This window comes from Sus scrofa, chromosome 5 (assembly GCF_054392235.1).
Source record: "Sus scrofa isolate SSC_HxYL_T2T_F1_AM1 chromosome 5, Sscrofa_HxYL_maternal_Yorkshire_Landrace_v2.0, whole genome shotgun sequence".
Classification (NCBI taxonomy): domain Eukaryota; kingdom Metazoa; phylum Chordata; class Mammalia; order Artiodactyla; family Suidae; genus Sus; species Sus scrofa.
This window is the reverse complement of record NC_139387.1, coordinates 78,494,689-78,509,398: the sequence shown is the minus strand read 5'-3', so window position 1 is coordinate 78,509,398 and position 14,710 is coordinate 78,494,689. Positions and strand designations below refer to the sequence as shown.

The 14,710-nt window shown below is 38.3% G+C and overlaps 1 protein-coding gene across 2 annotated transcripts in view; it reads left to right on the top strand.

Moving 5' to 3' along the window:
- The window catches only part of SLC2A13 (solute carrier family 2 member 13), a 381,257-nt gene that overhangs the window by 158,750 nt on the left and 207,797 nt on the right, over positions 1 to 14,710 (top strand). For both annotated transcript variants that reach the window (XM_021092534.2, XM_084957209.1), the window contains exon 4: positions 9,934 to 10,042. In XM_021092534.2, the coding sequence (XP_020948193.1) occupies positions 9,934 to 10,042 (109 nt within the window). The remainder of the gene's footprint in view (positions 1 to 9,933; positions 10,043 to 14,710) is intronic.

The following is a 14,710-nucleotide window of genomic DNA, read 5'->3' as shown; positions in this document are numbered from 1 at the left end:
AACTAGCCCACCACAACGTCTTGGCAATTTGATTTCTTTTGAAGGGATTCAGAATGTATTGGCAAAAATGCCAGACTGTGAAGGAATGACTGAACCACATGGGGTTGAATTTATCAATAGCAGCAGTCTATTCTTCCAAACAGAACATGTGCCAAGCACCAGCTTATAATCACAAACATCATCTGCTGCATCCTGAAGAGGAAAACAGCATGGGTGTGCTCAGGATCTTAGTGGTGGTTTATAATTAATCACAACATTGTTTAGCAACTTGTAGTGCATTCAGATTGCTTCATTCTCGAGTTCTCAGTAACCAGTATTTGCTCTGGTGTTTCTTTCTCCCTTCTGCCCTTTCCTTCTTCTTTTCTTCTTCATATTCATTAAATAAATATTTATTGAATCTATTCTGTTTGTGTGACCCTAAGCCAAGTACAGTGGGAGGCACAATGATAAAGCATTCACCCCACATAATCCAGTATGAAAGAGGCATCAACTACATAACCTTCACAACAGATTAGCCAGCAGTGAGAGCACAAGAGAGGTATTCAGCTGACACGATGATTTAGATGATGGCATATCTTCTCTTGGGAGCAGGGACAGCCTCAGAATGGGAACAGTATACAAGACAGGGACGTAAAAATATGAGGCTTCTTTTGTGTAAAGCAGGTTACCCACGGATTGTCGAAGCATTGGGTGTGTGAAACAGAGAAACCATGTGAGATAAATCTTGAAAAGCAGGCTGGGGCAGGTGCCTTTCATGGTTGGGTCTGTTATCAAAAGTTTTGAGCAGGTAAGTGAAGTAAGTAACCAGTGGTCTGCTTCATTAGACAGGGTGGTAGCAGTGTGGAGAGGCTGGATTGAGCCGGTAGACTGGAGGTGTGGAGACCATACACAGACAAGGCTTTCTAATTGAATACATAACATATGTGTGAATAGTAGTCAGCATTTATATAGATATCCTGTTGGTTGTTTCTTTGGAGAACTCTGACATATATATATATAAGTATGGAGGCTGAGAAGACAGATTTATCTGCCCTCTGTAAGCTGCAGACCCAGGAGAGTTGATGGTACAAGGCCCAGTCTTAGAGCAGGAGAAGACCAGTGTTCCAGCTCAGACAGGCAGGCTGAGGAAGGAACTTTCCCTTCCTCCTCTTCTTGTTCTATTCTAGGCCTTCATGGATGGTGCCCACCCCCAGTGGGGAGGGCCATCTGCTTTACTCAGTCTACCAATTCCAATGTTAATTTTATCCAGAAACATCCTTATAGACACATCCAGAAATAATGTTTAACCAAATATCTGGGTACCCTGCGACTCAGTCAAGTTGACACACACGTTAGCCATCAAGCATAGTATATGCCAAAAAGTTTACTATCTTTAATTTTCATGTCACGTACTATACACTATGTCCACTTAACTGAGGAAGAGATAGCGGCTTAGTGAGGCAGAGTAATGTGCATTGAATCTCACCGTAGCTAAGCAGTGGAGCTGGAATTCCAGCCGTGGCCTACACAGGTGCGGTCCACTGCCATGGAGTCTCACCAGGGATACGGATGCAAGCCCAGCAGGGCAGTAGAGAGCTGGGGAGGCAGAAAAGCCACAGATGCAAGAGAAGTTTTTTTCTGGCATTCTGAGGAAAGAAGTCAAGTGTATATACATTAATTTTCATTAGAATTTGGCAACTCACTGCATGTGGAAAGTAGGAAGAGGGAATGAATAGCCAAAGGCCACATTTTTTATCCTGACTTAATGTGACTTCTCTTTTATACATCCTTGAGCTTTCTGGGTTCCCCCCATCCCTCATTCTCATAATGCTTTACATGTACCTCTGTTAGAGCCCTTAAATTGTTGCAGTGGAGCTTGTTTTGTTTCTGTGCATGACCGCCCACCACCCTAATATTGTGAGCTCCCCCAGGGCAGGGTCCCTTCATGTTTCTGTACCTAGCAGAGTAGGCTCAAGGTGGGTGCTCTGGGGATAAGTGGGCTGGAGAACACTTACTTCCGGAGGCTGGAGAGAACAGTGGAGGTCCAAGGAGGAGGAATATTTGAAATGGATGTTTTGAGAAGGTAAAGGAGAACCAGCTAGAGACAAATGGTGCTCCTCTGGCAACACAGAGGACCTGACCTCAGACACAGGCAATTTGCTCTGAAATTGGGGTGGCTTATTTTCCTAATTATTTGTAAACAATGCTCAACTCCTTGGATGTAGCAATGGAGAATGAAGCAGATTAAAATAATGATTTGAAATAGATAACTTTGGAATTAAGGCTAGGGATGGGGCAAGTGAGGCCATAAAAAAGAGAAAAAGAAGAGATTGAGGGATTGATGTCAAGATGCGCATATGTATTCCTACAGCTTGAAAGTGTTTTTGTTTTTTGTATTGTTACTCATACTTTGCATAATTGTTGATTTTCCTGTGCTAAAAAAAATCAGCTCATTTAAGTATGCACATAAAATTTCTTGACATTTAGGGCATGAACAAGAAGCTAGCTCAAGTCCTACCTCTACACACTTACTAGAGTGTGACCTTAGGAAAGTTACTTCATCTCTATGTGCTTCTTTCCTCATTTATATCACCTGTTCTTCCTTACTTTGCAGGACTCTTATGATGAAAAATGGTTCTTAAGGCATTAAGAGCTACTGAAATAATAGAAAATTCATTGAGATTTGAACAGATGCCTAAATTCTTGGTGTTATGAATATGTGTGTTCCCCCAAAATTCATATGTCGAAGTCCTAACCCCCAATATAACAACATTTGGAGACTGGGACCTTTGGCAGATAATTAGTTTAGATGAGATGATGAGAGTGGAGCCCTCTCTCATGAAGAAGAAGAAAGATCTCTCTCTCTCCCTTCCCTCCCTCTCCTCCTCCCTCCACACATGCCATGGGGAAAGGCCATGTGAGCACACAGTGAGAAGGTGGCCCTCTACAAGCCAGAGAGAGCGCCCTCACCTGGAACTGGATCTTCCAGCATCTTGATCAGCCTCTAGAACTGTGAAAATTAAATGTCTGTCGTTTAAGCCATCCAGTCTGTGGTATTTTATTATAGCAGCTCAAGCTGACTGAGATACTGGATGATTAATAAAATTATTAAAATTAAATATGGCTGCCCAAATCATGTGCTGGTTAATAGCTAGATAGCAGGAGGGGAAAAAATCTTATAATGGTCATTGGGCTTTTGGTATCACTGTGGTGATCTCACCTCGTTTCTCCCTGAAGGATTGCAGTGTGTGAGAAAGGCCTCCTCTGGCTGTCTTTGGGCAAGGACTGTGGGGGTGGGTCCTGGCTGTGCTTGACTGTAGCCTCCTCATAGGGCCTCAGATTGGAGAGCAAGGAGAGTAATAATTGAAGCTGAGCACTGCTTATCTTGCTCCCACTGAGGGCCCCGCTTACTCCTCGGAGGCATCTTTAGTTTAACATAGATTTAGTCTGCCAAGTCTGTCAGCAGTGGGGAAGCCTATCACAGTTTGCATCTTGCAATAAATTAGTCAGATGTTCTACTTTTTCTTCCTTAATTTTTTTTTTTTTTTGTACATTATAAAACACATAAATATGTAAAACAACAGAGAAGAATAAGAGCTTGGAAAACCTTGAATGGCTAAGGATCCTGCCTCCATGGCAGTTCTCACTTGGTCATCTCGCTGGTGACTTCATTAGTCCAGTTTATTTATTTATTTTTTTCCTTTCTTTCTTTTTTCTTTTTCTTAAGGGCCACATCTGCAGCATATGGAAGTTCCAAGGCCAAGGGTTGACTCCAAACTGCAGCTGAGGCCTACACCATAGCCACAGCCACAGCCACAGCAGACCCAAGCCACATCTACAGTCTACACTGTAGTTTGTGGCAATGCTGGATCCTTAACCCACTGAGCAAGGCTAGGAATTGAACCTGCATTCTTATGGATACTAGTTGGGTTTTGTTTTGTTTTTTTGCCATTTCTAGGGCCCCTCCAGCGGCATATGGAGGTTCTCAGGCTAGGGGTCTAATCGGAGCTGTAGCCACCGGCCTACACCAGAGCCACAGCAATGCGGGATCTGAGCCACGTCTGCAACCTACACCACAGCTCACGGCAACGCTGGATTGTTAACCCACTGAGCAAGGGCAGGGATCGAACCCGCAACCTCATGGTTCCTAGTCGGATTCGCTAAGCACTGAGCCATGACGGGAACTCCCTAGTTGGGTTCTTAAGCTGCTGAGCCACAATGGAAACTCCTCATTAGTCCAGTTTAATCAAATATTATTGCTTCTAATTAGTAACCCCCTGTGCCCTTATTTCAGTGGAGGTCGTGGTCTTTGAACATCTGCATTTTCTCCTTACCTTCCTTGTCATCATTTTCCCTCTCCTTGATATTTAGAGTATTTGTGAAGGTGTGGTTTTCTTTTAGCAGCTCTATTGAGGTAAAATTTACATACAAGAAATGGCACATAGTGAGGGTTTGTAATTTGATAAGTTTTGACACACATATACCCTGCGAAACCCTCATTACCACAGGATGATGAGCATATCCATGCCTGTCAGAAACTTTCCTTCGTGCCCCTTTGTAACTCTTCTCTCCACACGCAATCACTTGTCTGCTTTCTGTCAAACCACTTATACTTGGCAGAAAGTTTTTAACTACAAATTTAGTATTTTTAATAGCTTGTAAGGCTGGATGTTCAAGCTGTTTCTTGAGATAGCTTTGAAAGATTCTGTCTTTGAGGGAATTTGCTCATCTCTAAGATGTTGAATATAATACCATAAGGTTGTCCATAATGCTCCGTTACTATTCTTTTAATATCTGTAGAACCTGTATTTATTTTAGTTCTCTTATTCATGATATTGGTAATTTTGCATCTTTCTCTTTTTTTCTTGATCTTTCCTGTGGCTGCTCTAACAAATTACCACAAACTTGGTAGCTGAAAATAATTTATGCTCACAGTCGGGCTGCCACAAGTTCCAAATAAGTTTTACTGGGTTGAAATCAAGGTATCAGCAGGGCCCTGCTCCCACCAGAGGCTCTAGAGAACAATCTATTCCTTGATTTAAAAAAAAAAAAAAATTGGCAACCAGCCGCTCTTTGCTTGTGGTTGCATCAGTTCAGTGTCTGCACAGTCACATTGCTGTCTCCCGTTCTGTCCTGAATCTCCCTTTGCCTTCCTCTTAGATACAAGCAATTGCATTTCGGGCCAACACAAATAATCCAGGATCATCTTCCCATCTCAAAAACCGTTCGCTTAATCACATCTATAAAATCTTCTTTTGACATCTAGCAAGTTTCAGGGATTAGGGCATACATATCTTTTGAGGGGCCATTATTCAGCCTTCCACAGTCTGGCTCAAAGTTGATCAATTTTACTGATATTTTCAAAAGAACCAGATTTTGGTTCCATTGATTTTTTTTTTTTCCTCAGTTGTCTCCTTATCTAGTTCATGGATTTCCATTCTGATCTTTATTATTCTTTTTATCGCATGCTTATCTTGGATTTCCGTTGTCCCTTTTCTAGTTTGTAAGGCTGAATACAAGATCATTACTATAAATTTTCCTCTGTTCTACTTTAGCTCCATTCCATGAATTTTAGCATGATACATTTTTATATTCTTTAAGTTAAAAATACTTTGAGTTCCCATTATTTCTTTGATCCATATAAATGTGTTATTCAGTTTCTAATCTGGGGGAGAATTTTCCATGTATCTTTCAGTTTACTGATTTATGGATTAATTTTATTATGATCTGAGAACTTTCTCCTTTTAAAGCAAATGAGATTGGTTTCAGCTCAGAATATAATCTATTTTGGTGAATGTTTTAAGATATTTACCATGCATTTACTCTTGGAAAGAACATTTGGTCTATAAAGTGTTGTCTAAATCCGGGTCAAGTTTGTTGATAGTATTGTTGATGTCTTCTGTATCTTTGCTGATTATTTTCCAAAATCCTATCAATTCCTCAGAAAGAAGCAATGAAATATCCAAGTACAGTCGTGGGTTTTTCTGTTTTCCCTTGCAGTTGTATTAGTTTCTGTTTCCCATATTTCGAAGCTTTTATTAAGTGCAGAGACATTTAGGATTGTTCTGTCCTCTTGATGAATTAATCCCTTGGTCATTGCCAGTTGTGCTTCCCCACCTTTTTGCATGTCTGGTAGTTTTTTTTATGGTATGCCAGACGTTAGAAATTTTATCTTACCGTTGAACTCAGTTCTGGGATGCCGCTAAGTTACTTGGGAACATTTGGGTTTTTATTTTAGTTTTAGATGGTTCCCGAGCAATGTTTAATATAGGATTGAATTTATACCGTCACTGTGGTAAAAACCCTTCTGAATATTCTCCCTTGTGCTCTAGGTTTTTCACTTTCAACCCTGTGTGAATTCCTGGGATTCATTTCCTTAGTCCTTTTCTATGGCTCTTTCCCCTGCCCGGGGTGGTTTCCTTGCACCCATCCCCTGATCAATACTCAGCTGAAAATTCAGGGCAGCCTGCAGACCTCCAGTGCCCTTTCTCATGAGTCTGCTCTAGCATTCTGCCCTGTGAACGCTGGCCACCTGGATCCTGAGTTACATCCTTTCAACTCAAGGAGACGTCCAGGGTCTTCCTGGTTTCTCCTCTCTGTGCTGTGGCCTGGATACTTTTTCTAGGTATGAGCTGGGGCAGTTGTAGAGTTCATGAGCTTCATGAATCTCAGGGGCCACTTTTCTGTGTTCCATTATCATGAGAACTACTGTTTCGTGCATTTTTTTTTTTTAAATCTTTTTAGGGCCACACCCATGGCATATGGAGGTTCCCAGGCTAGGGGTCGAATCGGAGCTGTAGCTGCTGGCCTATGCCACAGCCACAGCAACACAAGACACGAGCTGTGTCTGTGACCTACACTACAGCTCACAGCAATGCTGGATCCTTAACCCACTGAGGAAGGCCAGGGATCGAACCCACATCCTCATGGATACTAGTGGGGTTCGTTACAGCTGAGCCACTATGGGAAATCCTATTTCGTGCATTTTTGCATGGCTTTTTACTTGTTTCATGTTGGAGGTAAATTTGATAATTGTTACTACATCTTGGCTGAGAGTCAAGAGCTGGAATTTTATACAAAGTGTCTTCTTTTTAATAGTACCTGGAGAAACTTCTGTAGGCTCAGCTTGCTCACAGACAGCCTGTCCATAGAAATGGCTGCACTTGTCAGACTGTCCTTTTCACCACTGTCAGTAGAGCCTTTGCCACACCTGGAGAGCTGCTGTGGAAGTTCCTTAACATGAGGTGTTTAGAATGAAAGGAAAAGATGAACCCATTTGGGGCTTTTGCGTCTATTGTTTTATTATGTGTAATATTTGGAATCCTGCATTTCCAATCTACTTTAGTTGTCTAGAGGTTATTGTTTTTATTGTGTGGGAATTTTGGTATTTCAAAGACACAAATGTCCTGTTAAAAATAAAGTGTGAAATGTTTGTATACACAAAAATCAAAAGAAATGTAATGAGCAGATAATGATACTTAAAATTTTCACTTATATTCAGCTAATTCATGTATTTGAATGTTTCTTTACCTCGTAGCTTCTATGTTGTAAAGATTAATGGTTTGCATTCGTTAAGTCAGTTTAACTGTCTAATAAAGCTAGGTCTGGAATTCCCATGGTGGTGCAGCACAAATGAATCTGACCAGTGTCCACGAGGATGCGGGTTCAATCCCTGGCCTTGCTCGGTGGTTCGGGGATCCAGCATTGCCGTGAGCTGTGGTGTAGGTCACAGATGTGGCTTGGATCCTGCTTTGCTGTGGCTGTGGCTGGCCGCTGCAGCTCCAATTCGACTCTTAGTGTGGAAACTTCCATATGCCACATGTGTGTATGTGCCCCAAAAAGCAAAAAAAAAAAAAAAAAAAAAAAAGCTAGGTTTAAGATTTTAATGAAAGGAAGTTCATTAATTTTGCTTATGCATAGTCAGATGTGCAGCTGCTTTGACCAAAATTTATCTGTTAAAAAATTTCAGTTTTATAAAGGAACTACCATTGTTTATTTTTAACAGGAATTCCAAACCAAAAGAAAATCCAAAGCCCAGATTTTTTAAAAACTAGAAAGTAAATATGTGATATTTATGTGATAGTTTATTTCTCAATTATTTTGGTAAGTTAGCCTTTAATCCTAGTTCGTCATAATTTCCTCTTTATTTTTCTGCCCTCCAACATCGGTATTACATAATGAGTCCAATCATGGAACAATGTGATAGGGAAAGTAGATGCAGCTACCCAAAGATGATAAAAGATTTCTTACCAAAGGCCGTTTCTCATCTGTGGAGTTTCCTAAAAGCTGAAAAAAAAAAAAAAAAAGGGTTTGGGTGTTTTTTGTTTTGTTTTGTCATCAGGATGTTTTTTAAATTTTCCATGGTATATAAGGTAAATTATTTTATTTGAATTTTTTGATTTATGGAAATAGGTAGATGTTAAATGATGCTGTGTACACTTATTTTGTGGCTCATTTATAGATATCTAGCTTTGTAACTGAGTCTGCTCATCTTTCAGAGAACTGATACAGATATTTCAGTATTTCACAAAGTCCGCTTATTTCACACAGCTTTTCTGATATACTAGGTTTTAATATCGCTTTACTTGAAGCTAAAACAATTTGGCATCTATAATATTCTCAGCCTGCTTTCCAAGTGGATTGTGTTTAGTCGACCATTTAAAGACAGAACCATCTGTGGTAAATCAGGTCTTCGTGTGGTTATAATCACACCTGTGCAGAGATGGATACCCTCGCTCCAGTGCTGTTCACTTCTAATTAATGCCCTCGCTTGACATCCTGTATTAACTTTCTTTACTTATGATGGAGACAACAGCACCTTCTATTCCTTTTCTGCAAACTAGAATATTAGATTTGCAAAAGATTCTGAAATAGTGAGATTTCCTCATATTTTAATTTATTTGACCTGGCTTAGGGTTTGCTAATGATAGTTGGCCTCTAGTCAAAAATGGCTCTAATGAAGCAATTAACATGCCAGTCATCCCAGGTTCTTCTGCAGCAGGAATACAATAGGCCCTGGGAGTCTACTCTCTGTCTGATGCCTCTTAAGGCTAACGTGAAGGTGTAAAAGCACCGCTGAGAACAGAAGGAACCCTTTTTGTAATTAGACCCACGCACCAATTCGGTTAGGCATCAGTTGTTGGTCACCTTACTTAAGACCTCAGTGGTTCAGATCTACAGCTTTCCAGAGCTGATCTAGAGTTCTGACATTCAGACCAAGGGATCCGCACCATCTTCAGAGCTCATTTTATTTTGAAGTGATCATCGAATGCCACTTAGGGAACCATTTAAAATATAGAAATACTTTGTGTGGTGTGTGTGTGCACACGTACATGAAAGACATTAAATTTTTTCTTCTCATACTGCCTTTTTCGGTAATTTTTATTAATAATAGCCACTGCAGTCATAGCCAAGCCTGATAACACCTCTAGATTCCTTAACTTTAGTTAAATAGATTGGAATGAATTTTGTTATTTTAGTCAAATAAATTGTGATGAATTCTGTTCCTTGTTTAATTGTTTTTAATGAATACCATTTTTTTGGTTGATTAAAACAATTTTTCCAGTGACTTTGTAAGTAGTCCCACATTGAATGGATTTTAAATAGTAATGAATTGCCCAGAAAGCAGAGGAACAAAGAATGGTTGATATAGCTCCTAGGGACTTAAGGAAGAATAATTTCTGACAGTTCACAGTTGTGTAGATCTTCCTAGTGTCCATAAATTGCTCTAACTTGAATTCTTTCTTGTTGCTCTTACAGTTTATATGCAAATACATCCTGTTTTCAAAAATATACTGTGCCTAGGTTTCTATAAAAGTGTGTATGTTCTATTTTAAAATGCCCAGTCATGTTAATTTCACATACATTTGGGGAAATTTATCCTAAGGGGAACAATTACTGTGGGAGCTAAAAATAATAGGCATGTCCTTCTTTTTCTTTCTTTTTTTTAAAAAGCTGGACCTGTGATCTGCAGAATGCTGAGTTACCCCCCAACTCGCCGAGCTTTAATTGTGGGTTGTGGCCTACAAATGTTCCAGCAGCTCTCAGGCATTAACACCATCATGTATGTATTTCTTTCTGGCTTTTTACTGAAAAGATTGTGAAGGAGTTATTTATGTGGAAAAAAGAGTTAGGACTCTTGATGATTTGTTTTTAGTAAATATGTAGGATTCTCTTTTCGGAACATACTAAAGTTTATGATTTTTTAAATCCTATCAAATTGTAACTAGAAGGAAGTGACTTATTTTGTGTGTTGTAATTATTGGCTTTAATTTCATATAATTTTTCTTTTATATCATCTAGTGCTTCCTTATATTTTGAGCTACTTAATGTATCATTTTAATAAGCTCTGTCTTGATTCATGTTAAAAAATAAAACAAAAGGGAGTAACTGGAATGATTAGAGATTAATGGGCACACAAATAACTAGTTCATTTCCCTCTAGGGAAGTCAGTTGCAATGCAATGTGATAAGAACATTAATAGAAGTATATTTTTTTACAACCAGAGTACAGTAGACCAGAGATGAGAACAGAGAAGTGGGGAAGACACAGAAATTCCCTGTTTTCTAGTTTTAAGAATAATCCCCAAAGTTATATGTGTGCTGTGGGGTGAATAGCGGGGTGAATAGTGGCGGTTCTACCATGTTTCATTCATTTACTATTAAACCATTTTTAATGGTCTATTTTGTATGAGAAGCATAGCAGTGAATAAAGTAGACATGGTCCTTGGCCTCATAGAGTGTGCAGGCTGGTGGAGGAATCAACACATTACGTCAACTCACAGTGTAATACAGAATTTCCAACTATGATAATGGCTCTCTTTATAGGACTATTCCAAGAGGAGACTTTTAAGGCCCTAAGTGACAGAATGTGGGTTAGAGAAAAACCATATTTGCTGACAAACTCGTTGGTGGGTGAAAAACTCCTCAGTGATAGGAAGCTTTCCCCTGCCACCTGTTGGTTAAAACTATTCATTAGAAAAATACAAATTATGTAAGATTAAATTTTACTTAGTAAACCAATTGTATTTTTACTCTTGATATTTTCCCTTAAATAAATAAATTAATTAAATTAATTCCCTTAAAATTACTTGGATTTTGATGAATTAGTGATAATTTGAGAAGAGTGAATTAGTTAAAATAATGACTAGGCCCAGTGACCCACTAGATCAGCTTGAGAATTTGCTAAGAAAGCCCACCTTAACAGTGTACAATAGCCTTTGTGACCTTGGCTTTAATGGTAATCCTTGGTAGACTTCAACTGCCTGGACTATATTTTTAATATTTAGTTCTCTCCTCCTTCCCCCGAACATTTACTTTCATTTCTTTGCTCACCTTTATCAGCTCTATTAAGGCCCATCTGTTGGGATAGTGCCCAGCATTTTTGTTTCTGGATGTGGCACACCGTGACTTTTCTGAGGTGCATCCAGTCCTCCGTGAGGTGATGGTACAGAATTGTAATAAGGTTGGCACCAAGCTTTCAAATGGTGCAGGGCAATAATAACCCTATGCGCCTCCCTAGTTTAGCAACCTAATTTAAAATACGTCCTGTTTCTGAAAATCTTTTTCGAGGCTTTTAAATTTTACAAGTTTAAAAACTTAGAAAGTAAACTTTTGGGGTGCTTTGTGGGGTTCCTGCAAGACAAGGATCACAAACAGAGCCAGCTGAATTGATGGGTGACAGAGGCCAGTGTGTTCCTAGTTAAATGACTGCCCTGTGGTCCTTTTGTGATATCTCATGTAAAATGTGCTGATGAAAGTTTTTTTCTTTTAGTAAAGTATTCATTTATCCAAATCCCCAGACTTTTCACAGTGAGATCAAGTGACTGTAGAGATCCTGATACTCCTGAAGATTTAGGATAGTCATTCATGTTCTTTAGTTATCACAAACAGATGTGATAATAAACTTTTGCTTGCAGTTAAGTATTAATCCTGGAAAGGAGGAAGAATAAAACAAGGTAAATGATGGTTAAATTTAGGTTGTGTTTACCTGATGCGGAAGAGCTAGCAGCTCCCTGAAGAAATTAATATGTCATTAATAAGGGGAGGTTAGAAGATTAGACACATAAGAGACATTATACTTATGCTAAGCAACTGCTGGTTGTTCATAGTACATACTTCCAGATATTTATATTTTAAGCCCATAAAACTTAGTGTAAATCAATTTATTTAAAACAGACTGTTTTACTTTCATTATTTGGATGGAAAACGACTAATCTGGGACTCTTATATAATGTGTTTTCTTCTGCTTTCTCTAGTTTATATTCATGTGTGCACAATCCTTTTTACATTATTCTTGAAATCCAGTATATACTATCATAGTTTTTGCTTCTTCTAGTTTAAAATAATTTCTTAATTGCAGCCTAATCATTTACTTTTTGTTGTTTTTTAGTAGAAACTATTACATTTTTTCTTATTTTAAAAATATTCCTTAGAGTTCTTTTTTATGAATATTTCATTATATATATTTCATTAGTCTTTTTCTTTCTAGCTTCACTTTTAAGTGGGAAATAAAGTAGGCAGTGATCTTTTATATTCACAAACCAAACTTAATAATCTGTAGAAGTTTAAATGTCCCTATAAGAGCCAAGTTTGTGTTGGAACTTAAATATGAGATATTTTCAGTTCTGTTTCTTACCAAGAAAAGTTCACAGTAAGATCATATGGAAAAATATTGAAAGATAAATCATTCTTGCAATAGTATTGTATAATCTTACCATGTTTAGTTTTCTCTTTTCTCCTTCATAGGATCGTTATTTCTACTTCTTCATTTATATACTATTCTATCTCAGTTAAGGAAATAGATTTTGTTCTTAGAATATTTAGTTTTTTCATTCTCCACCATTTATCACCATGAGGTGTGAGCATATTGAAGTATCATTTGTTTGTACAATAACTTATGTTTATATCCTAACCCATACCTTTCCACCTTCCTCCATGCTTCCAGACAAAGGGCTTGTAAGTTCTGAAAATGATTATATATTTCAGACTGCATCTAACTTTTAGAAGAGGCAATTTTCTAATATGACTCCAATCACTTAAATGTGCAGCTGAATCCATTACTCACAAGAAAGAACAGAGCAAATGAAATTCTGTTTTCCTAATATATCCCTGTTACATTATTGCACTATCTGACAGACTAATAAAATATTCATACATGTGTCAAAATAAAAGGGAAAGTGGTAGGATGATGATGAGTCGTAGTAAGATGAAGATGGTGATGGTTAATGTGAGGACAGCTCGCTTAAGAAATTCTCATGGATCTCATCTAATTGCTAGTTATAATGTCAACAATTTTCCATTTTATAATGAAGAAATTTTAGTTTATTGATAAATAGATCCTTTCCACATTATTATTACCACAACCAACATGTGTACAGGTGAGTAATTAGGTAGGTGGACAGTTAAGTAGGGAGGAAGAGAGGGAAAAAAAAAGAGAAAGGATGAAAAAAAAAGAAAGAAAATGCCTGGTTCCATCTGAGTTTGATAGCATCTTGCTTCTTTTGAGGAACTTAAAATAAGCTGTATTTTGATAAGTCCTGATAAACATAAAACTAGTCCGTCTTAGAGGGGTAGAAGGTTTAAGATTTTTATCCGGGAAGACCAAGTGGTTAAATGGCTTATTTAAATGTAATATGAAAAATTAGCAATAAGGACGAGAAGGAAATCCACAGTTTTCATCAGCTTCATGTAAAAAGGATTGTGGTTGTGTAAATTTCTTTTGGACATTCTTTACCAGTTCTCTACTTTTAAGCTACTCTCTGCATTAATGCTCCCAGATTCATCCTTCTTACTCTTCCATTTAACACTAACTTAAAGTAGGGGTGGGAAATAGGCAATAATACCCGATGGGCAGATCTTGTCTACCTCAATAACTGCTTCATCTTAATCCCCAGTGAGTCGCTTCTTCTATTGTATTTACATGAGATGATAAAGACTTTTGAAAAATAATGCACTTGCTTGGAGTTCCCGTTGTGGCTCAGCAGTAACAAACCTGACTATTATCCATGAGGATGCAAGTTTGATTCCTGGCCTTGCTCGGTGGGTTAAGGATCCGACATTGCTGTAAACTGTGGTATAGGTCTCAGACATGGCTCAGATCTGGCATTACTGTAGCTGTGGTGTAAGCTGACAGCTGCAGCTACAATTTGACCCCTAGCCTGGGAATTTCCATATGTTGCAATGTGCAGCCCTGAAAAGCCAAAGGGAAAAAAAAAAAAAGAAAATATACCCTAGCAATAATAATCTTAATAGCTGTCATTTATTGGGCGTTAATACCAGGTACTACTCTAGCATTTGTTTACTCAATAAATATAAACAGAAAAGGAAATATAGGGCAACACTCTTAGCCTCTCTAATGGTATAATTATTAGTGTCATGATAAGAACAAAGATATTTATTGTTCTGCATATAACAATATTTTCATAAACTCTTGTTCTCTATAAAGATCTTGTCAGGGTGGCAGAACAGTTCTGTTGATTCTCAAGCTAGGGAGGTAAAGGCTTAATAAGTTAAAATGAACTTATTAATTGTGTCCACCATTACACAATTAATAAGTTCTAGAGCTGAGGTTAGAACCCTGATTTTCTGACTCCAAATCACCTGTACTACCCTTTGGTTATAGAACATCTGAAATGCCCAGGGCTGACTCAATAAGGCAAGAAATGAAAGTTAGTGAAATTCAGTACCATCCAAGGGTAAAAGTCCAAACTAACTGTATGCTAATAAAACTG